At 37.6% G+C, this 22,078-nt stretch overlaps 1 protein-coding gene across 2 annotated transcripts in view; it reads left to right on the forward strand.

The window, feature by feature from the left end:
- ankrd12 (ankyrin repeat domain 12) overlaps positions 1-19,378 on the forward strand; it is a 72,365-nt gene extending 52,987 nt beyond the window's left edge. The window contains exons 3-13 of one of the 2 annotated variants that reach the window (XM_081375434.1): positions 378-528; positions 1,902-1,973; positions 4,130-4,276; positions 5,474-5,677; positions 6,473-6,615; positions 6,800-6,947; positions 7,639-12,212; positions 12,329-12,427; positions 13,045-13,188; positions 14,918-15,013; positions 17,968-19,378. In XM_081375434.1, coding sequence (XP_081231560.1) covers positions 378-528; positions 1,902-1,973; positions 4,130-4,276; positions 5,474-5,677; positions 6,473-6,615; positions 6,800-6,947; positions 7,639-12,212; positions 12,329-12,427; positions 13,045-13,188; positions 14,918-15,013; positions 17,968-18,153 — 5,964 coding nt within the window. In that variant the 3' untranslated portion in view covers positions 18,154-19,378. The remainder of the gene's footprint in view (positions 1-377; positions 529-1,901; positions 1,974-4,129; positions 4,277-5,473; positions 5,678-6,472; positions 6,616-6,799; positions 6,948-7,638; positions 12,213-12,328; positions 12,428-13,044; positions 13,189-14,917; positions 15,014-17,967) is intronic. The other variant, XM_081375435.1, reaches the window with a different exon arrangement.
- The last annotated feature ends 2,700 nt before the right edge of the window (positions 19,379-22,078 follow it).

The raw sequence follows: 22,078 nt of genomic DNA on the forward strand, positions 1-22,078 counted from the left end.
ATTTTTTTTTCAACCATCTAACTTTAGAATTTTGTTGTTCTACTTAAAAACTAGCATGATTTACATCTTAAAATAATTTTAGATTTTTTTAATCCTATGTGTATTTATCATATGATGAGGACAGGACAATTAACCGCTTGCTAGTAATTTCATTAGGGTCGGCAGTGGCTCTTTTATTTATTTTTATAGTTGAACATTTCATTTAATTAATAGGATCTGCTCAAAAGATCTTAATCTTATTTTTAGTGCTGTTACACAAACCATTTATTATATTAAGATCAAGGCTTTGTGCATATTACGTTACACAAAACATGTTTTTGACTGATAGTATGTTCTTCCATTAAATATCGAGGTGTATGTTTCTGTCTTTCTCTCAGAGTAAAGAGAAAATCTCTCCGTTTGCCAAAACTCCGAAGCTGGATCGGAGTGAAATCCTGGGGAAAGAGGGAAAGTCTAAGTCTTCCATGAAACGGAAGCTGTCCTTCACCGTCAGTCCGCCCCGGAACGAGGAGCGGGACTCCGACACGGGTCAGTTTTGCATTAGCTGTGAAAGTTCTAGTAGCTTGTATCTGTGTCTCACTGCTGCCCCCTTCCTGTCACTTTTAGGACATGTTTTTATTGGACATGCTGTACTAGAGGATTTTTTTTTTTGGTTTTTGAGGGTGTTATGTAACAGTCAAGCCAGCCTCACTGAATATATGGACGATAGATTGGGTCTCGTTCAAAAACACAATAGGTTTCCCCTCAAATAGAAAATCAGAACATGGGACATACAATTTTCATTACTTTACATGGAGCCTAAACCTCTTGTTTTAGTCCCAGCTCTGTGGTTAGTTGCATCATGTGAAGACAAAAGGGGGTTTTCGCATCAGAGGAACATTTTCATAGTTCCTAGAACTATTGGCGGAAGATTTTGGCGTGTTCGCACCGCAGGAACTAGGAACGATTTTAGTACTAGGAACTCCTTTTGGGGGAACTAAATTGGCTCCTACTTCTGAGTCGGGTCTATACCGGCACTATAGGAACTATCAGTGACGTAAGTGTACGCTGATTGGCCGAACGCACGAAACACAGACACCCGCCATTTTCAAAAAGCAATGTATATTTATAATTTAAAAAAAATTAAATTTAAAAAAAATTATTATCGGGTGTAATATATATATATATATATATATATATATATATATATATATATATATATATATATAGTTAGTTTATTATTATTTACCAATTTTTTTTGTTGAATTACCTACAAAAATAACTATAGTGTCATCATTACCATGATTAAAAAATGTCTCTTACAAAAAACAACAACATCATTTTGGTCATACCGCCTACCCTTATTTTAGTATTATTTATATATTATAATAGTATTTATCAATATTTTGAATAAGATTTTATTTTTATGTTTTAATTTATTAATTTTAGTTTGCTTTAGTAATTTTAGAAACTTAAGCTTAAAAATGAGAAATGTTGCCTTTGTAACTAACTGAAATACAATAAGTAAAAATTGTTCCGTCTAATATTTGTTTTATTAAATTTTCATTCAGTTACCAAAAAAAATATTTTATTAGTTTTTAGTTATCGACAACAACACTAATATAAACAAAACCAATATTCAAGATTTTAAGTACGCTTATTGTGAATTTGTAAGCTTATGCTGAGACTTTTATGTCCTGCTTTTTGGATGGGAATGGATTTAGGTTTGTGATGTCATCTGTGGCTCTTAATATTCATCCCGGAGTCATTGAATCCTGTGCTGTGATTTATCATTTGAGTGAGGGGCGGAGCCTGTGGGTGTAATCAGTGCTCTGCTCTCCCGTCCCTCCTTCCCATCCACCTCTCGAACCCTGAACCTTCCCCTTCTTCCCCACTCCCGCCTCTCTGCTTCTGCACTGTAGATGACTCTGACCCCGGGCAGTCGAGCGATGTGTGGGGAGAGAGATTACTTCCTCCCTGCAGGATATACGCAGGTAACAGCCTCCGTTAAAGTCGCACAGTAGAGCTGCACGATTCTGGAAGAATTGACAATCATGATTTTTTTTTGTTGTTGTTTGTTTCAAACAGAGACATGATTCTCCTACGATTCTGAACAGACAGCTTAATAAAATAACTTGTAAATTACTAGAGGCTCTGAAAAAAATATGAACTGCTTCAGTCTATTTAGTTTAATTAAATGTTCAGCTAATTAGAATTAGATTTTTTCAATGACTCACTCATAAATACTTGTTTCATTACTGGATGAATCTGCGTTTTTGAACAAATCTCTTGAATGAATGATTCAATGATAAATACATTTAACACTCACTTGCCGCCACCTACTGGTGTAACCATGTAATCGACACAATTGTTACTTTTTAAAAGGGGATTTGCTCTATATTGATTGCTACCGTGGACATCGGTTTACTATCCCAGTATTTCTGTGATGATTTGAATATTTGTAACACAGAAATAACAATACTTTGTGGTTGAAAAGACTGTTTGTGAAGCCGTTTCATAAATGATAACTGCTCTCTCTGGGTCAGCGGTAGGACTGGGTATTGACAAATTTCACAATTCGATTCGATTTCGATTCACAAGCTTGCAATTCGATTCGATTCAATATTGATTATTTTGGAAATCAGGTACAATACATGGCATATTTTCTCAAGGAAAACAAATCTCAAATGCTGTAAACTGTTGGAGTCAGTTGTAGCCTACAAGGCTTCATTAGCCTACTAAAATATTGAAGGTAAAAATGAACTGATTTGTATACAAACACTTAAATTACACTTTTATTTATTTTTATAATAATAAAATTATATGAAATATAAACATTTAAATGGTGGGAGATTTATTCAAACATGCAACATTAAAAATTATAATGAATATGTAATATGGTGCATATATTTAGCAAAATGCTCCTCTCTAGAGTTAACTTTTCTAGCTGACTAACGAGTTTATGGTCACTGGATATGGTAAATGTGACGTTACATGACATTGTTTACAAGCTGATTTACTGACGTCTTTCCACGGTGTAAACACTGATTGAGCGATTCCATGTCACATGATATGGATTTCGATAAGTTGTACTCTACCTTTTAACACACTTTCAGATGCTCATTCATGTTTATTTCGCGCTGTAACTGGTATTAAGGCGGAAGAGAAGATCACGTGCTTCTCTTGAGCTGAGCCAGAGCGATCTCACGCCACAGCGCCAAAACGGTTTTTATGTTTATGAATTTTGTAAGAAAAAGGACGTAATTTTAAATCTGAAACTTTGTTTCATATCAGTAGTTACAAAGCACAAAGATTATTGCGATTTATGGATGGGATGCGCGCTACAATGTTACATTCATTAATCAAATGAAAACAGGATGACTAATCGATTCTTGGGATTTAAGAATCGATATCGGTTCGTAAAAATGAGAATCAATTAAAATCGAGAAATCGATATTGTTTACCCAGCCCTAGTCAGCGGCAGCGCGAACACAGATTTGAATGTTCCGGTGTGATTTTGTCAATAGACGGGTTGTCATTTAGGAATGCAATATCGCGATCTTTTACCGATTAATCGTGCAGCTCTACACCGCAGCAAACTCTTGCTGTGTTGCTCCAACGGTCTGAAGTGCATCACGGTTCGGCACCGCCTTTATTTGTTTCTCTCCTCCTGACCCTCCGTCCGACGCTGGCTGAAACAAATCTAGTTTCCGTAACCATTTCCGCATGACCTTCTCTGTCTGCTAGCCTTTTTGCATCACTCTCATAGAGACAGTCGACTTCTGGTTGCATCATTTGATGTGCAGAGTCGTCTCGCGCATTCGCTTTTCATATTTGTGTCTTTATAAAAAGCGATTCGGTTCAGGGAAGCACACACACACACACACACACACTGACTCTTTCTCGGTTTAACAGCTGCATCTGTTTTAATGGCATGCCTTTCAATAGCGCACAGAGGCTCATGGGAACGGTGTTAGATGGGTAATGCATGTGTCTGTCAGGCTGGAAAGTTTCCATTGCAATTCCTCCAGCTGTTTGTTTAAAGGGCATAAATTGCATCAGACGTTGACATTTTCAGGAACTGAGATGCATGAATGCAAGAGGAAAGCTGTGCTCATGCTCTGTTCATCCGTTTTCTTGTTTGCTGCAGACAAAGATGTTCCCGATAAGAAGAAAGTTAAGAAGGAGCCAGGGACTAAGAAGTCGACCCCTGTGAACATTTTGTTCGGCTACCCTTTATCAGAACGGAAGCAAATGGCACTTGTCATGCAGATGACGGCGAGAGACAACAGTCCAGGTAGGAAATGATGAACTCTTATTATTTTTTCTTCACCTTTTGCACAGTTTTTTTTATAGCTAAACATCGGGTGGTTTTACACTGAGGTAAAAGTTGTCACTGATATTTTCGGTAACACTTTATTTTATATGTTACATGTACTTACCGTAGTAATAACAGTAAATTATGCATAATTGCATGCAATTAACCCTCAACCAAATCCTAATCCTACCCTAACCCTATAGTAAGTACATGTTGTTAATTATTATTACTCAGTACTTAAATATATAATTACACTGTAACAATAACACCGTAAAATAAAGTGTAACCATATTTTCTTTAGTAGCCCATCCTCTCCTGAATTTTATTTGTTCATGTCAAAAGCCAGTATTTAAAAATTATAAGGATATTTATATGGAGTGTATAAATGTTTTCAGTATTTATATCTCTCTAGTCAAGTCAAGTCAAGTCAAGTTTATTTATATAGCACTTTTCACAACACAGGTTGTATCAAAGCAGCTTCACAGTAATAAATTAAAACAATACATCAATGTTTGTTTCTAGTGGAACAAGAATCCACGTTTGGTAATGCTGATCAATAGTATCGTTGATTGATTAAATAAATTAAATATCCCCAAATATCCCCAACTGAGCAAGCCAAAGGCAACATTTTGATTCTAGTGCTATTTTGATTCTAGTGTTCATTTAGTTTTGTTTATATACTTTTAATATTTTGAATTAGCTTTTAGTGTATTTATTGTTTACTATATGCATTATTGTTTTGTTATGGTTGTTTCTATGTGATGCATTTTGAGAAACTATATATAAAAAGGTTTATTATTATTATTATTATTATTATTAGTTTTGTAATATGCTTTTGCTATTTTGATTTGTTTCTAATATTTCTATTTAGATTTATGTTTTTCAATTTTAGTTTTAGTGATTTAAGTACTTCAACTTATTTATTTTAGTTTGCTAGTTCTCCATCAAACATTTATTTTTAAGTTTATTTCAGCTTTATTTCAGTTTATTTCAGCTTTATATGTTTTAGTTAATGACTCTCACCTGCAGCCGCCAGTTTATTTATGATCAGTGAGTTATGATGTAGTCATTTGTTATCAGGGCGCTCGCTTTCTTTTGTAGTCTAGACAGGTCAGATTGACAATTCAGATAAACCGAATGACCTTAGCGTTCTGGTTAATCGGTTTGTAATCTCAGATACCACACCGAGCCACCCCTCTCAATCTCCGGCGGTGCAGAAGAAGATCGCTAGCAGCTCGTCCACACGGCAGAAGGACAAAGTGAACAAACGAAACGAGAGAGGGGAGACTCCCCTGCATATGGCTGCCATCCGAGGAGACGTCAAGCAGGTGAAGGAACTCATCGGCCTTGGAGCAGATGTAAACGTCAAAGACTTTGCAGGTGAGACTGAGTGTTTTATGCTCATTTACAGGATTACATCGCCTGATAACAAGCTGTCTGTTGTTTATTTTCATGTTTTATGGAATTAAATAATCGTCTTATCAGGTAATTTGATTAGTTCAGGAGTTTTAAAATGAATATAGTCATGGTTTCTACTGTAAAACCATAAATCAATATTTGAAATGTGAAATGCATATAAATATCAGCATAAATATCTCCTAATTATGTGTCTTGGCAAGTACTTGTTTGAATGCTTAGATTTATGATCAAAGTTCTATACTTTCAAAACATATAATGCAACCACTATTGACTTTTTATTTTATTTGTGTGCCTGAAAAATTATGTTAGACCTATCTCAAAAACCTGAAAAGCACTGATTATTTCATTTGTCTTTGTTCTAGTGTATTTATCTGTTGAAAAAATATTCTTAGCATGTCTTCATGTGCCCCAGGCTGTGGTGTACTAGTAAAAAACTAAAAACTAAAATTAAATAAATTCCAAGAGGGAATACCTAATTTTGGTTGTTTTCTGATAAGGATTTGCAATAGATTTGCACATTTTAGCATGGGATAGATTTACACCCCTTTTAGCCAGAGGCTATTTTTCATCTGTAGTCCTGGGACTTCAGCAAAGTTTTAATCATGTTGATAATTTAGAGGTCGTAGAAATTTGCCTACCAAATATGATACTGTTGGCTTTATAGGATTAAACGGTTATCCAATTTTCCTTCAAGTTGTAGACTCTCATGAGCTCAAACAAGTTTGATTATTTTTTTTTTTTTTTTTTTTTTTTCAGGTTGGACGCCTCTCCATGAAGCTTGTAACCTTGGTTACTATGATGTGGCGAAGGTTCTGATTGGTGCAGGAGCGGAAGTGAACACGCAAGGATTGGATGATGACACTCCGCTTCATGACGCCTCCAGCAGCGGACACAAAGATGTGAGTTTTTACTTTAAATTATGCCATTTACAGCTAGTGATCAACCTAGTGATTTTAAACTTTTGTTAAACATTGATGACGATACAAAATGGACTAATATCTGTTGCAAGCATTTGTGAACCTTCCCAATAATCTGATTCACCTGTGTATATTGTCTCTGTCATGTTTTGCCAAACTTTTATAGATTGTGAAGCTGCTCTTACGTCACGGAGGCAATGCCTTCCAGGCCAACAAGAGAGGGGAGAGACCTGTTGATGTTGCTGACTCTCAGGAGCTTGAGCAATTACTCAAGGGAGAGATCCCACTCTCAGAGGCAGAAGAGAGCTCTTCAGGTACAGAGACGTTGACAGCCAGTGCTGTTGCTATTGGTATTTCTTTTGAACTTTTCTTTTTTCCGGGTTTAATTCAAGGACTGTCAACATTTGCGGCTTGCAGTTAGACAAATCTTACGTACAGTCCAAGTCAAGTCATATCCATTTTCTAAATAGTTTTGTATGTTCTCTGGGTTATTTTTAATAACCCATTTTGAGGAACATTTATTTCTGATATTTAGTGTATTTTACATCTCTACATTTATCAGCAGCTTTTATACAAAGCAACTAACGTTGCGTTTAAGCTAAAAAAAATGTTAATTAATGATCAAAGAAATGTCTAGTTAAACAGTAGAGCATGGCACTACCATCGTTCATAGGATCGATTGTTTTTATCTTTCTGTAAATGCCCATTCAATAGAAAACGGAAAATTGCAAAATTCTGAGAATTTTTTTTTTCTATTTGTAGACCTAAAGAATTATGTGCAAGTCGAGTGTCAAGTGTTTCATTCTATTGGTTACCTCAGACATCATTTATTAAGTACTTAATTTAATTGGTTAAATAAATGTTGGTTGAGCCTTTTTAAAATTGTTACTAGTTCTGGTTATGCATTACTGGCTTATTCAAACACAGATATTCCTTTTATTTCTTATATGTTTGATTTAATAGCATTATATTAATTCCCTTTTTCTATTATTTTGTATGTCACAGAATCAGAGGACCCACCGTCGGTGAATCCATCCAGTGTAGACGAGAACATGGAGTACTCGGATGCTGAAAAGGACTCTGACAGTAAATCGACAACAGTGAAGGCTTCATCGTCCATGTCAGGGCTGGATGAATACGAGTTCAAGGATGAGGAAGAGGAGGAGGACCTTAGTAAGGCACTTAACGACCGACACATCTTAAGGCGAGAGCTACGGCAAAAGGAGAAGGAGGAGAAGGAAAGGAACCACTATACTTCCAAACAAGGCAGCAAAAGCGACCAGTCAACACTGGTGTGCAAGTCTAAAAAAACAAAGGCGTCCCGCGTCTACTGCAGTTCAGACAGTTCGAGCGATGAAGCCGAGGTGCCGACAGAAAGAAGGAGCTCGCCTACTAGGTCTGTCAGTGTGGATGGTCACAAAACGGACAGTAGATCGAAGAAAGAAAGCTTGACTCTCACGCCAGTGGAACAGAAAGAAAAAGGTAAACAAAAGAAAAAGAACAAGAGCCAAAGCAAAAACAAGGAGAACCAAGAAGTCAGAGAAGAAGGGAAAGAGAACAGCAAGTCTATTCTGTTTACTTCGGCGACTGTGTCCGACAATTCTGACAAGGGCGTCAGGGAAGAAGATTCATTCAAAATGTCATTCAGTGCAAAGGATGACACATCAGTCCACCTCTTTCACCTGTCTGTCGTCAAGTCCCCTAAGCTGAACCACAGCCAAACTGACAAGCAGACAACCCCACTGAAACAGGAGAACGCTAAGACTTGTGTTTCTATTGGTGATGGGTCCTGTCCAGGGGACGGCGTCAAATACAACCACTACACAGAGTCTGACTTCTGCACAGAAGGTTCTAGCAGTAAGAGCTGCAAGCACAAAGAAAAGAGCAAGCATCACCACAAGGAGCCTAACTTAGATGGAGATGATGGCAGTTCCAGTCCTTTCAAAGACAGTAGTCTAAGCAACAGTATAGACAGTTCTGAGGCTGTCTTCAGGAAGACTGACAAAGACGGAAAAGTGGTAAAAAAGCACAAGCTGAAACACAAGGAGAAAGAAAAGTACAGGAAGGAGCATGAGGCCGAGAGGAATCGCCACCGGCAGAAAGAGCCACGCAAGGACGGACACAGGAACATGGAGTTTGATCGGGAGTTTTGGAAGGAGAACTTCTTCAAAAGTGATGAAAACGAAGATCTCACAGGCAAATGTGAGATGCTTGCTGGCGGATCTCCTCTGAAATCCTCAGACTCATCGCCTGTTAAAGAGGAACGAGGGGCATCAAAAGACAAACATTCAAGCAGTAGCAGCAGTAAAGACAGGAGGCCAAAAGAGGAGCGAGATAAGGACAAGACCGTTAAAAAAGAGAAAAAAGAGGTGCCCCTTAAAGAGGAGCGTGTAAAGGATGGAAAAGGAGATGAAGTTGATGATCGGACTGAGGGTCTTGGCTCTGGCCGAATTCCTGACAGCTCACTGCACAGTTCAGGGGTGAAAGAAGAAGTAGATGATAAACCAATTACTGTCAATTCAGCAGACCAAGATCAGCTGGAGTCTCCAGAGAAGAACTCTCGCGAGAAAACCGATAAGCGGCCACCAACAAAAGACCGGGAGTCTGAAAAGTCTGACAAGAAACATGCAGATAAAGATAAGAAGGTAAAATCTGAGCATTTAGCTGACAAGCCTGAACTTCACAACTCTACAGATCGATGGAAAGAGAAGGAGAAATTAACAAATATATCACATTCACCCAATGACAAGAGCCATAAAGAGAGTGAAAAGCTCAAAGCAACGTCTTTGATGAAAAAGCATGAAGAGAACAAGAAGAATAAGGACAAGGACAAGCTTGACAAAAGAGCTGAGAAAGAGCACTCTTCTGGTGACCACAGAGACAAAGATAAAACGAGTTCAGAAAAGAAAGGAAAAGCCCCTGAGAAAACCACGGATCATGGAAAATCTGACCGCAGTAAAGAAAAAGAACGGGAAAAAGATTCTGACAAGAGGAAAAAGGAGAAATCAAAAGAGACCACCCCCTCTTCCTCATCCTACTCCAATCTAAAGTTGTTATTGGAAGAGAAGAAAGGCTACGTTTGTGAGAACAATAAGGTCGCTTCATCTAAATCAAAAGAGGAGGTAACCAAGCCTCCAGAGAAAGACCGAGATAGAAGAGAGAGGGACCGGGAGTCTGAAAGACATCGGGACCGTGAGCGAGACCGACACAAGGAAAAGGAAAAAGATCGATCCCAGCTGAACAAGGATGGCAAAATTAGCAAGATTAAACCAAGTGAAGTGGACTCCAAATCTAAGGTTGCACCTACTCTAAAGGATACTCGTCCCAAAGAAAAGAGGTTGGTGAACGATGACCTCATGAAGACCAGCTTTGAACGCATGCTCAGTCTCAAGGACCAGGAAATTGAACAGTGGCATAGGAAGCACTTGGAGAAAATCAAGCAGAAGGAACGGGAGCGGCTAAAGCAGCGTCCAGGAACTGATCTTGGGAAACAGAAAAGCAAGGAAAAAACAAAATCGTCCTCTTTGTCCAGTGAGCCTTGTGTAACCAAGGAGCTAACTCGGTCAAAGAGCTCAGACGCACCAGATGTGCATCGCGAGAAGATCTTGAAAGATGCCACCATTGGAAGAACGCTCTCAGTAGATGCAAAAACCTTGGGAAAGAATGGTCCAGTAACGGAAAACAATCTTAATCGATCTCCAAGACCAGAGAGTGAAAAATCTGGCCTTATGTCAAGATCAGTGTCCATGGTTTCTGTGGCAAGTTCAGAAGATTCCTGTCACGCGACCACATTGACACCTAAACCAACTGAATATGATTCTGATGTGAACATGGAAGCTTCAGATTCCCAACCACCTTTCCTGCAGTCTTCCCTCATTTTACAGTCCTCCAGATCACCCACTGTTCACGATAAAGATACCAGCAGTCTTCCTGAAACTGCTCTCTGCAATCGCACACCATTATCAAGCAGGCATGCGTCCCCATGCTTAAGGGCTATTTTGGATGAAGAAGCCAAGGTGTCACCAGCTGAAACGAGATCGACGGAAGAGTCTCAGATTATCAGTATTGTCTCACACCCAAGCGGCGAACAAGCTACGGTTCATTCAACTGAGATTAGCGTGTCCCCTGTTCAGGAAACTCCGAGCAGTCAAAGTCTTACTAGTGCGCTTCCAGAAAGGGAAAGTCTGACTAGTAATGAAACTGAAGGCGTCACACCTGTTTGTCAACTTCAACCTTCACCAAACTTGCGAGAGTCTAGTGCAAAAGACCTAGGTAGCCTCAAACAGGCTAACAGTGTGTTTCAGACCCATTCGCAAGAGAAGAGCAGGTCTTGCAACACTAGTAGTCAAATAGAGCATGCAAGTCTGGCTCAGCTTGACGTCCCTGGTGCCGTAATGACAGAAGGATCAAACAAGGAGTCTTCACAAGTTGTTGCATCATTTCAGTCTTCTCACACACAAAATCCTTCTGATGCCAGTTCACCTTTGCATTCAAGTAGCCAGCAATGGGAAACTGCCCCCGTTTCCAGTAGTGAACAGACATTGACAGCAGACTCCAGTTTGACGCCAGAGCAAAGAGAGAAACCCGTAGTTGTTTCTGAGAACAAAGTGGAAAAGTGTGGGGAAAACCTCACCAAATCAGGTTGGACAAGCTCTCCAAGTCCATCTAATGGTTCATGTAGATCCAGCTCTGAAGAAACTACTAAACCACTGCTGAGAACAACCAGTGTCCAAGAAGATACCGAAAACGGTGATGCAATTGTGCAAGACGAAAGTATCTCAAAGTTCTCCAGTGAGCCATTGGATACAGTTGACGCTCAGCCAGAGAAACACGAGCCAGGCCTTCATGCAGCTTCGGTGACAAATGTGTCTCGCTGTGCCAGTCCAGAAAGGGTCCCTGAGGAGCCCATGGAGCTGTCTAAAGATGTTTCGGACAAGAACCAAATCACAGAAATGGATGCGGCAAAAGTCCTGTCTTCAGAAGAAGGTGCAACGACACAAGCTCCATCTGAAAGCAATGCTGATGCAGAGACATCAGAACAACTTGCTGTCGAGGAGAAGCCTGTGAAATCTGACCTTCAGACTAATGAAGAACAGGGTCAAAGCAGTGCGACTGTCAATCCCGATAATCAGGCGGATCTGCACAGTGGCGCGACCTCGGGAAGTTCCTCCCCGATATCCATTGCGGAGAGAGATTGTGATACATCTGGGGCCAGAGCCAAAGTCCGACTCCTTGAAGAAGAAGCTGATATGCAGGCGACCCATCCAAGGAAACGGAAGATGCATAGGGTTTCACCTCCGGCCCAAATGAACCTTACGGCTCAGCAGGTCAAAGAAAAGGCGCAACAGTCATTAGCTGCAATCGTAGATGCATTGAAGCTTGAAGAGATCCAGCCTTACCAGACGGAGAGAGCAAATCCATATTATGAGTACTTGCACATTCGCAAGAAGATTGAGGAGAAGAGGAAAGTACTTTGTAGTGTCATTCCTCAAGCACCTCAGTACTACGATGAATATGTGACATTTAACGGGTCCTATTTGCTGGATGGAAACCCTCTCAGCAAGCTCTGCATCCCAACGGTAAGCTGGTCACCACTTCCGTTCTGAGAAAGTCATGATTGTAACACATTTTTACTCGAGTCTAAGAACAATGAAATGAAACTAATGCTCAAATCTAAATCTGTTTGCACTTGTAGATAACGCCACCTCCCTCTCTACTTGAACCACTGAAGGAGATGTTCAAACAGCAAGAGGTGGTACGGATGAAGCTAAGACTGCAGCACAGCATCGAAAGGGTAAATTGAAGCGTAAAATATACTGTATTTACTGAACATCAATCTCTAGATCAGAGTTTCCTGAGCTAAAGGGTAACGCAAAAGTGTTCATGATGGAAATGCTGAGAATTTGTGTGAAAATGTGTTAAAGGAATAGTTCACTTAAAAATTAAAATTCTGTCTTCACTTACTCACCCCCAAGTTATTTCATCACTTCTTTGAACTTCTTTCTTCTGCTGAACACAAAAGAAGATGTTTTGAAGAATCTCGGTAACCAGACAGATGAAAGACCCCATTGACTTCCATAGTAGGAAAAAAATACTGTGGAAATCAATGGGGGTCCATCAACTGTTTGGTTGAAAATAATAAGTAGGGCTCTCGAGCGATTCAGATTTTAATTGGATTAATCAGAATTTAAACGCACATCAAATTTGGATGAGAAATTACCCCCAAAAGATCATTTAAAGTCATTATTGAGTTAAATGAGAAAAGCATCAAATAGACATTTCAAGTGTAGTCATGTAAGAAACACAGAGAAATACTATTTTGTTTTAGATTCTTTTTTTAGCTTTAGGTTGCTGCTTTTTGGTTGCAGTAAAGATGACTTGATTGAATGACTGAGGTTTTTGCTTTTCTAGGAAAAGCTGATTGTATCCAATGAGCAGGAGGTTTTGAGAGTTCATTATCGGGCTGCAAGAACACTAGCCAATCAGACGCTTCCATTCAGTGCCTGTACAGTCCTATTGGATGCCGAAGTATATAACATGCCCCAGGACGTCCAGGTGAGTGGCCACATTATTAGGACATTATTTTTAATGGAAATAAGGACTTTTACACCAAACACTGTTACTTTTATTTGATGTATGTAAGAGTACAATAAAATGACATTTTACATTAGTTAAAAATCCAAACACAGGAATTGTTGATGAATCGAGATCATTTTACAGCTCTTAATGCATTTTTATGGAATACTGGACTTTTTTAACCTGTTAAGCTGCAACGCCACTTTTAAAAAATCCCCAGAAATGACATACCCAAACTGAAACAGATACAGTTCATGAACCCTTTGTACTAAAACCACAAGTATGATCTCGTTTGAAAGCTGACACCTGGCAGTTTATTGTAAATGTAGAATTAATTATTGTCGTAATGACAAAAATTGTTATAAATAGCTTCAAAGTTTTGTAAAGTTATTAGAAATTATTTTTTATGAAACATCCTCATGAAAATAAAATTGAAATTGGCACTGGAGCAATCTAGAAATGCACTACAGCTAAAGCCACATGTCTAAACATTTTATGTTTAAAATCTGAAGATAATAAGCCCAAAACTCTGTATTTAGTTAAATGTTTTTCAAGACCATGTCATGTGACTAACAGTTAGGGCTAGCTAGCATGTTAGCTTAGCACACCATCAATACACGACAATATATGAGATTAAAACCATATTTATGCTCAAAACGTACTTTATAACTCAAGCCGAATGTTTTAAATAATCTTCTGTGATCTAATTTAGCTTCAGATAAAAAAATCAGACAGAAAATATATTATTTGATAGTATTATGCACAATGATGAAGTCTATATAGATTAGCATTACATTATAAATATAATCTATTATTATAAAAATACCTGGCATGGCTTGAAGAACACAGGCAAATCAGATATCATTGCAATCATGTTTATTGTCTTCAAAACATCTTTTATCTGCATGATTACAGCCGATCTCTGTTAGCTGTGTGTGTGTTCGAGGCTTCCTGGAATGTCACATGATCATGGCTCTTCTTCATGTGCCATATATGGACTATATTACTGTGCATATAGCGCCCTCAGGCTATTGGTATGAATTGAAAACACTGTGAATTAGAATACCAAACGCTCATAAAGATTACATTGACGCATTTGGGTATAAATTCAATAAATATTATTCCTGTCTATAGAAATATGATGTGAATCTAAAAGAATCTATCAATATTTCTCCAAATCTGCACATTTTTGAGCTAAAGCCCTGAGGGACGTTGTTTTGTGTATCGCTGTCATGACGACAGCACGGGAGTTTTTTATGAATGGGAGCGGCTGACGCGCATAATTCATATTAAAGGTATCGACTCATTTTTTCATTTCATAACTCCTGACACAAATTAAGACATAACTGTCACTATGAGTTTCTCAGAATACAATAGTGGTCAAATACTGAAACTTGAGTCTTATATCTTTTTAATGATGTATAGTTTGTCAATGTATAACATTAAATCTGATAGTAATTTTGAATTAAATAAATAAAAAACGCTTCAGTGCGCCGACGCACTGGTGAAGCTTAACAGGTTAACAAAAACTTGTATTACGAAATGCATTTTCTGTTATCAACATGAGACCACAAATCCTGTCAATAAAGCTTGTGGTTTAAAACTTGTTTAAAAACAAAACATTTAGTTTAAATCCTCAGAAAATTGGTCTTTCCATATGCAGTACGGTTCATATTTACTAATTTCTTTTTTTTTTTTTACATTTCAGGGTGATGATGGGAAGACCTCTGTTAGAGATCGGTTCAATGCAAGGCAGTTTATGTCTTGGCTTCAGGATGTAGACGACAAGTTTGACAAACTGAAGGTACAAAAACAGACATAAATTTAAAATTAAATGAATCTGAAACTATACAAAACAACCAGCATCTGTAGACACATCATGGTATAGTGGCCTCAAAATATATTTGGACACTTTAGCTATATACTCAAAAATGCATAATTGTTATAGCATCAGATAGCTAAACATTTAAATCAAGTTGATTTCACTCCAAAAGGAAGTTATTCTCTATATCAGTGCGACAATGCACATTTCTTAAAATGTGTTTTAATATCACTTTTAGTAAAGATAGTATGATCACTGTATAATGTCTTTAAATGCAAGATATTTATAGTATACTTGCAATAGTTCACATCAAATATACTTACTTAAGTATATCTTTAGTTGAACCCCAGTACTATTTCTGGATAACTAAAGTGCATTAAGTACAAAATTAGTTGTTCCAATTTAGCAGACTTTTAAGTATATCAATCTAAACGTACAATTGCAGGGTATTTATATTAAGTACATAAATATATAAATGTATTTGCAGTACACTCAGCATAAAATAAATGTATTTCTTATACATTTAGGCATATTTATTCTTTGATTGGGCAACAAAGTTGCTCCAATACGTTTTTGTGACTAGCTAGTTGATTTCTTCAACGTTGTATCGTACTATTGTAGTTAAGCAGCGAGTTACGTCGTAGTACAGGAAGAGAGGTGCTGCAACAATGGAGAATCTGGACAAAAAATGTTTTTTTGAATATTGAAGCATGAAAACCTATTCTAGTAGAACCCAAAAACAAAATCAAGACATTGTAAAAGAGCATAATACTGCCTCTTTAAGTAAAAACAGTGAAGTTCTGAAAAACAGATGAAGTTTTGTTGTCTAATGCAATGACATTCAAACATTAGGGGCTTTCGCACCGGACTTTCCGAACTATTGGCGGAAGTTCCCGGTCTTTGGTGTGTTCGCACCACAGGAACTAGGAATGATTTTAGTTCTAGGAACTCCTTTTGGAGGAACTTATTTAGCTCCTACTTCAGAGTCGGGTCTAAACCAGCACTTTTTTAGGAACTATCCATGACATTAGTGTACGCTGATTGGCTGAACGCACACGAAACACCAGCACCCGCCATTTTTAAAAAGGCAGTGTAAACACACAGATTATAGCCTGTATATTTACTCCAGAAACTAACTCTACAAACATGGAGAACAGTGAAAGATGGCCCTCTTAACCTTTACACCGTGTCCTAACTACACGTGATAAAAGGTTCTTTTCCATGTTAATCAGAGTTTTTGTCCTAACCAGCCGCGACGGCGACACGCGACGATTCTATTTTAGAAACGGTTTCTATTTTTCTGTGACGTCGCGCTGGAACAACAAACACAAAGTGTGGCAATGATAATCTCAGGTACTGTTTATGAGCTTTATTTAATGTTAAAAGCGTGTAATGTGACTTTGAATATCATTTAGTGCTCCAGCTTTGTAGCTGTAAAAGCAACTATGGATAATTCACCTCAGATCTTGAAATTAAACAAATGGAAACAAGAACGTTCAAACTATGAACAAACAAGTGTATTCTTTGACAAAGATTGTTTTAGTAACTCAGTAGCTATGTATTTGAATAATGTTTAAGTGGTGTAATATTCGTGAATTTGTTTATGTAGCTACTTCTCCATTTTCTTGCGAGTGCCGTCAAGATTACTCTGGTGCCGTGAGACTCCGCCCACACGCTGTTCTGATTGGCTGTGGGTTTTGATTGATTTTGACGCATCTCGCAGTCGCGTCGCGTCTAGTGTGGACAGACAAATTATTTGTCGCTGGAATCTTATCGCATCGTGTCTGGTTAGGACACAGTGTTACACTGAGGAGAAAATCCAACGCAACTTTGAGGGGACCAAGCCATACATGATTATGTATTTCTGCTCAGCCAGCAACACTGGACATCAACCACATGGCATACGCTAATACCTTTCATTACTTTCTATGTATAACAGTTCAATCTAATAACATACTGTTAGATCATAAACTAATGAACACGGAGAATGCGAGCACTGTTAGCTCAGGCTCTGGCGTTCTCAGCGCTGTCAAAATAAAGGTTCACCGCTCCGTCATAATAAGTCACAACAACAAGCGCTGCTTACGTCACTTCAGAGTTTCTACTGGCGGTGCGAATGCAACAGGAAAAAGTTCCTAGGGGAAACACCCTGGTGGCTAGTTCCTAGAACTATCCTGTGCGAAAGCCCCTATTAAGTGTGTCTTAAAGGAGTGGTATAATGCCCTTTTCACAAGATGTAAAATAAGTCTCTGATGTCCCCAGAGTGTGTGTGTGAAGTTTCAGCTCAAAATACCCCACAGATATTTTTATATAGCATGTTAAAGTTGCTATATGAGCAAAAACGCACTGGTTTTGTGTCCGTCTCTTTAAATGCAAATGAGCTGCTGCTCCCGGCACAGGGGGCGGAGCTTCAAGAGCTCGTGTCCTTTTACCTCACACACACATGCACTGGAAATTTCACAAACTTTTAGCCTTTTATGTTCAAACCGAAGTCAGACAATGATGGAGAGACTCAAGAAGAAGTGACAACATGTAGACAACATTTCTGAATGGTTATTTGGTGAATTTATGAAGCTTATGTGTAGTTATCTTCTAGTCATTGATTAGCATATTCAGTCTTGATAATCTATAAATCGTGTTCAGGGGGTGGGGTTTATGCAAATTCTAGGGTTGGTGATGTCACTAACCCGGGAGGAATGTGGTGTAGTCTCTACCAGCCGTTTGTTGTAGATCTTAAAAAGCGATTTCTTTAAAAGCAAATATCTCCCTTTGCTCTGAACTTTGAGCGTCGTAACTTTGCAGATGTTGTTTATGCTCAAACAGCAACATTACACACTAACTAAAGTTAGAAAGTGAAATCATAATCAACCATTTAAGCTAACCTATTTGAAGTCACTCTATCTGTACAACTGACGCAAATCTGTGTTTTTCCTCAGACTTGTCTCTTGATGCGTCAGCAACATGAAGCAGCGGCGTTAAACGCGGTTCAGCGGCTGGAGTGGCAGCTAAAACTGCAGGAACTGGATCCCGCCACTTACAAGTCTACCAGCATTTTCGAGATTCCCGAATTCTACATCCCTCTCGTAGAGGTCAATGACGACTTCGACCTGACACCGATATGACCTGGTGATGAGATAACGTTTCGTAGCTGTCGGACCATGACAAGTGGATGATGTCAAGATGTGCGTAGGGTGATAAACACGAAGCACTTGATTTTGGAGGTGTGTGTGTGTGTGTGTGTGTGTGCGCGTGTATGTCGTGTGTTTGTGTGTCACAGACTCTCCAGATTTATAATAAAAGAAGTAAAAAAAGAAAAGCGTAACACAAACGAGCGCTGCACTTCCAGGCATCACCGGTTCAGTCTGTGTTTGCTGTTCTAGTTCTGGTTCGACCACACGCACCCAGTGCAAACGCACTTCACCATACGAGTGTCAGACTAAAACGCACTTAACCCCGAGGTCCACTATCCAGAACGGCGGACCACGGGTCAACAAAGAGGAGTGTCGGAAAACCAGCCTCCGGAGGGTGAAGACCGCCTTCGGGAAGCGAGAGAGATCTTCGTCCTCTGTTCAGAAAGAGATCTCAGTCCAACATGTTTCTACAGTTGAGTGTTCATAGATTATGTATAGATTGTGCTCCTCATTTTTTAACTTATTTTATACATACTGATTGTGCATTTGTAAATAGCCATGTAATTATTGTTTTTAACTTGTAAAAAAAAATGAAAGAAAACTGAGCGGACGGAAAAAGTTTAAGTAATAAATATTTTGATTGTAAACTTTGTTTTGTCTAATGTTTAATGGACCAAAGTTGTTTTTACATTGAAGTTCTCTGTTGTTGTTGCTGTTGATGTTTGCTTAACTCTTTAAGCATGTGTTTTGAAATGCTTTTTCTGTTTAGTTTTTTTTTTCCTTTCTTTTTTTTTTTCCTCTTTTGACATCCATCAAAGCTGATGTTTTTTGACTTGTGATTTCTATAATGTGCATGCTTTCGCAGGTTCGTCCCCTTTCTGAAAAGTTGTACCGTGGTGAGGTTTACTGAAGTGGTCCTGGTTCTTTTACGCCATTCTCGTGTCTGTTAGTAACATCCACTTCTTGCGTGTCGTCTCTTGTGTCTTGCGCACATTTAAAAAAAAAAAGAAAAAGTTTGTTGTGGTTTCTCAATAGGAAAAAAAAATACCCTTACTTTTACAGTTTTAATGTGAGATCACAACGAAACCTATTTTTTACAACGTAATGCCTTTTGAACGATGGTTCTAAAAATATGTCTATTTTAATATTTACTTGTTACATGAGGATGTACATATTTGTAATATATAATTGAATAAATTTTATTGGTTGTGAAATCAAAAACTGTTTTGCTCTTCTTTTTGTTTGTTCTTTTTTTGTTTAATGTACAAGTCATGTAATAGTCTCTATTCTCTGCATAAAAGCTCAAAGAAAAATTGCTGATTGAAACACACTCAGATATTCAGTTTGAAGAAGAGTGTCCAGCAGATGGCAGAGTGGACAAATTAAAGGATATTAATCAACATCAAAGACTATCTTAAAAAAATTTTTTTTTTGTTCAGTCTTGTATGTTTTATCTGTATGAATATTGCATTATTTTGGAACTATTAATAAATTATAAATAATGAAAGAAAAACCAATAATAATGTATAAAAGAAAAATAATGAATAAATAAGAAAATAACATTATTTATAAGACAATTTTCTTAAAATATATTTTTATAATATTTATAATTATATATAATATATATAATGATTATATATAATGAATATTGCATTGTTTTGGAACTATTAAAAAACATAATAAATTATGAATAATGAAAGGAAAACTAATAGGCTAATAATTTATAAAAGAGGAATAATGAATAAATAAGAAAATAAATAACAAAAATAATATTTAATACGACAATTTTCTTATTTTTTTTTTATATTTATATTTAGTAATATTGTTATTGTTGTTTTTGGATAAACCGCAGTCCAGATCTTTAATGCATGTCCTTTTGTTTAGGTCTCCTGAAACTTTTAAACATTTTAGCAGATCCTTTTAATTCAAAATCACATAAATGAGGAAAAGACCAACAATTTATTATAAGGAGACAACAATATTAGCTCTACTGTTAATCTGATTAATCTGACTCTTGCCTGTGCCTTTAAAGGGATAGTTCACCCCAAAAATTATAAAAAAAAATAAAATAAATTGTAAATGATGAAAAATTATGTCGTTATTTACATACCCTCAAATTGTTCCAAACCTGTATTAGTTTCTTTCCTCTGATGAACACAAAAGATGATATTTTGAAGAACGTTGGTAACCAGACAGTTGACTTGCAGAGTAATTATTAATATTTAATTTTTTGCTATTATGGAAGTTGTCAGTGGGTGCGGTCAACTCTTTAGTCATTAACATTCTTTAAAATATCATATTTTGTGTTCAACAGAAACTCGTGCATGTTTGGAACAACATGAGGGTGAGTAAATGATGACAGGATTTTAATTTTGGGGTGAACTGTCCCTTTAAGAGGTCTCATTCGGCTGAGATCAGAGTTCACTGGGCGGCTGGTGTGAGGCAGGTGTCTTCCTCTAGGGGGCGCTTAAAGGCTCAAAAAGAGATTTTTATTATATATATATTTTTTTTTTATCGAGCTGCATTCAGATATCAGGACGTTTTTAATATATTTTAGATATTTGAATGCTAACTAGTATATTCGTTTTAAACTGTTATTTCAAAGGGTTCTACTAGTAGACAGGGCCGGAGTGGGGCCACTTTTCAGCCCGGGAGTTTCAGGCCCAAGACCGGCCCACTTTTTCCATGGTGGAATTCCAAATTAGCCCTTTTTTAAAATTGTATAAATGAAGCAACAGTTCAGCTCGTACTATTGTGTAGTTAGTATTAATACCATGGGTTAACAAATAATGTAAAGGTTAAATAATAATTCACTTAGACTTTAGCAAAAGAAGCAATTGCAACTTTTTCACACAATTCTGACGTTATATTTCGCAATTCTGACTTTATATTTCGCAATTCTGACTTTATATTTCGCAATTCTGACTTTATAACACGCAATTCTGACTTTATATCTTGCAGTTCTGACTTTATAAGCAATTGCGACTTTATTTCACACAATTCTGACTTTATAATTTGCAATTCTGACTTTATAACACGTTTTATGATTTTATATCACACAATTCTGACTCTATATCTGGCAGTTCTGACTTTATAAGCAATTGCGACTTTACATCACACAATTCTGACTTTATAATTTGCAATTCTGACTTTATAACACGTTTTATGGTTTTATATCACACAATTCTGACTCGATATCTGGCAGTTCTGACTTTATAAGCAATTGCGACTTTATATCACACAATTCTGACTTTATATTTCGCAATTGTGACTTTATAACACGTTTTATGACTTTATATCACACAATTCTGACTCTATATCTTGCAGTTCTGACTTTATAAGCAATTGCGACTTTATTTCAGGCAGTTCTGATTTTATATCTTGCAATTCTGACTTTATAAGAAGCAATTGCGACTTTATATCACGCAATTCTGACTCTTTATCTCACAATTCTTTATAACACGCAATTGCAACTTTATTTCAGGCAATTCTGACTTTATATCTCACAATTCTGACTTTTTAACACGCAATTCTGACTTTATTTCAGGCAATTCTGACTTTATATCTCGCAATTCTGAGAAAAAAAGTCAGAATTGCGAGATGTAAACTCGAGATAAAAAGTCGCAATTATCTTTTAAAATGTTTTATTCTGTGGCGGAAACAAAGCTTCCATAGCCTACCTCCTGGCCTCTTCCTCCCATCCATCCTCCCTGACGCGTACCGTTACGGCCGGCCCAGCTATCAGTAGGCGCCGGCGGAGCCGCGGTAGCCTCCCTGAGAAAACGTTTTGAAAAGACGGGCTATGGACCCAACCATTTCTATAGGAGGGGAGGGGAGACCTCCCTCACATGGTACAACCCATGCTGAGTTGCGCGCTGTGGTGGCAGAATGCGGAACGTGTGTATCCTAATGTAAC

This window comes from Scardinius erythrophthalmus, assembly GCF_964197995.2.
Source record: "Scardinius erythrophthalmus genome assembly, chromosome: 9".
NCBI classification, from domain to species: Eukaryota; Metazoa; Chordata; class Actinopteri; order Cypriniformes; family Leuciscidae; genus Scardinius; species Scardinius erythrophthalmus.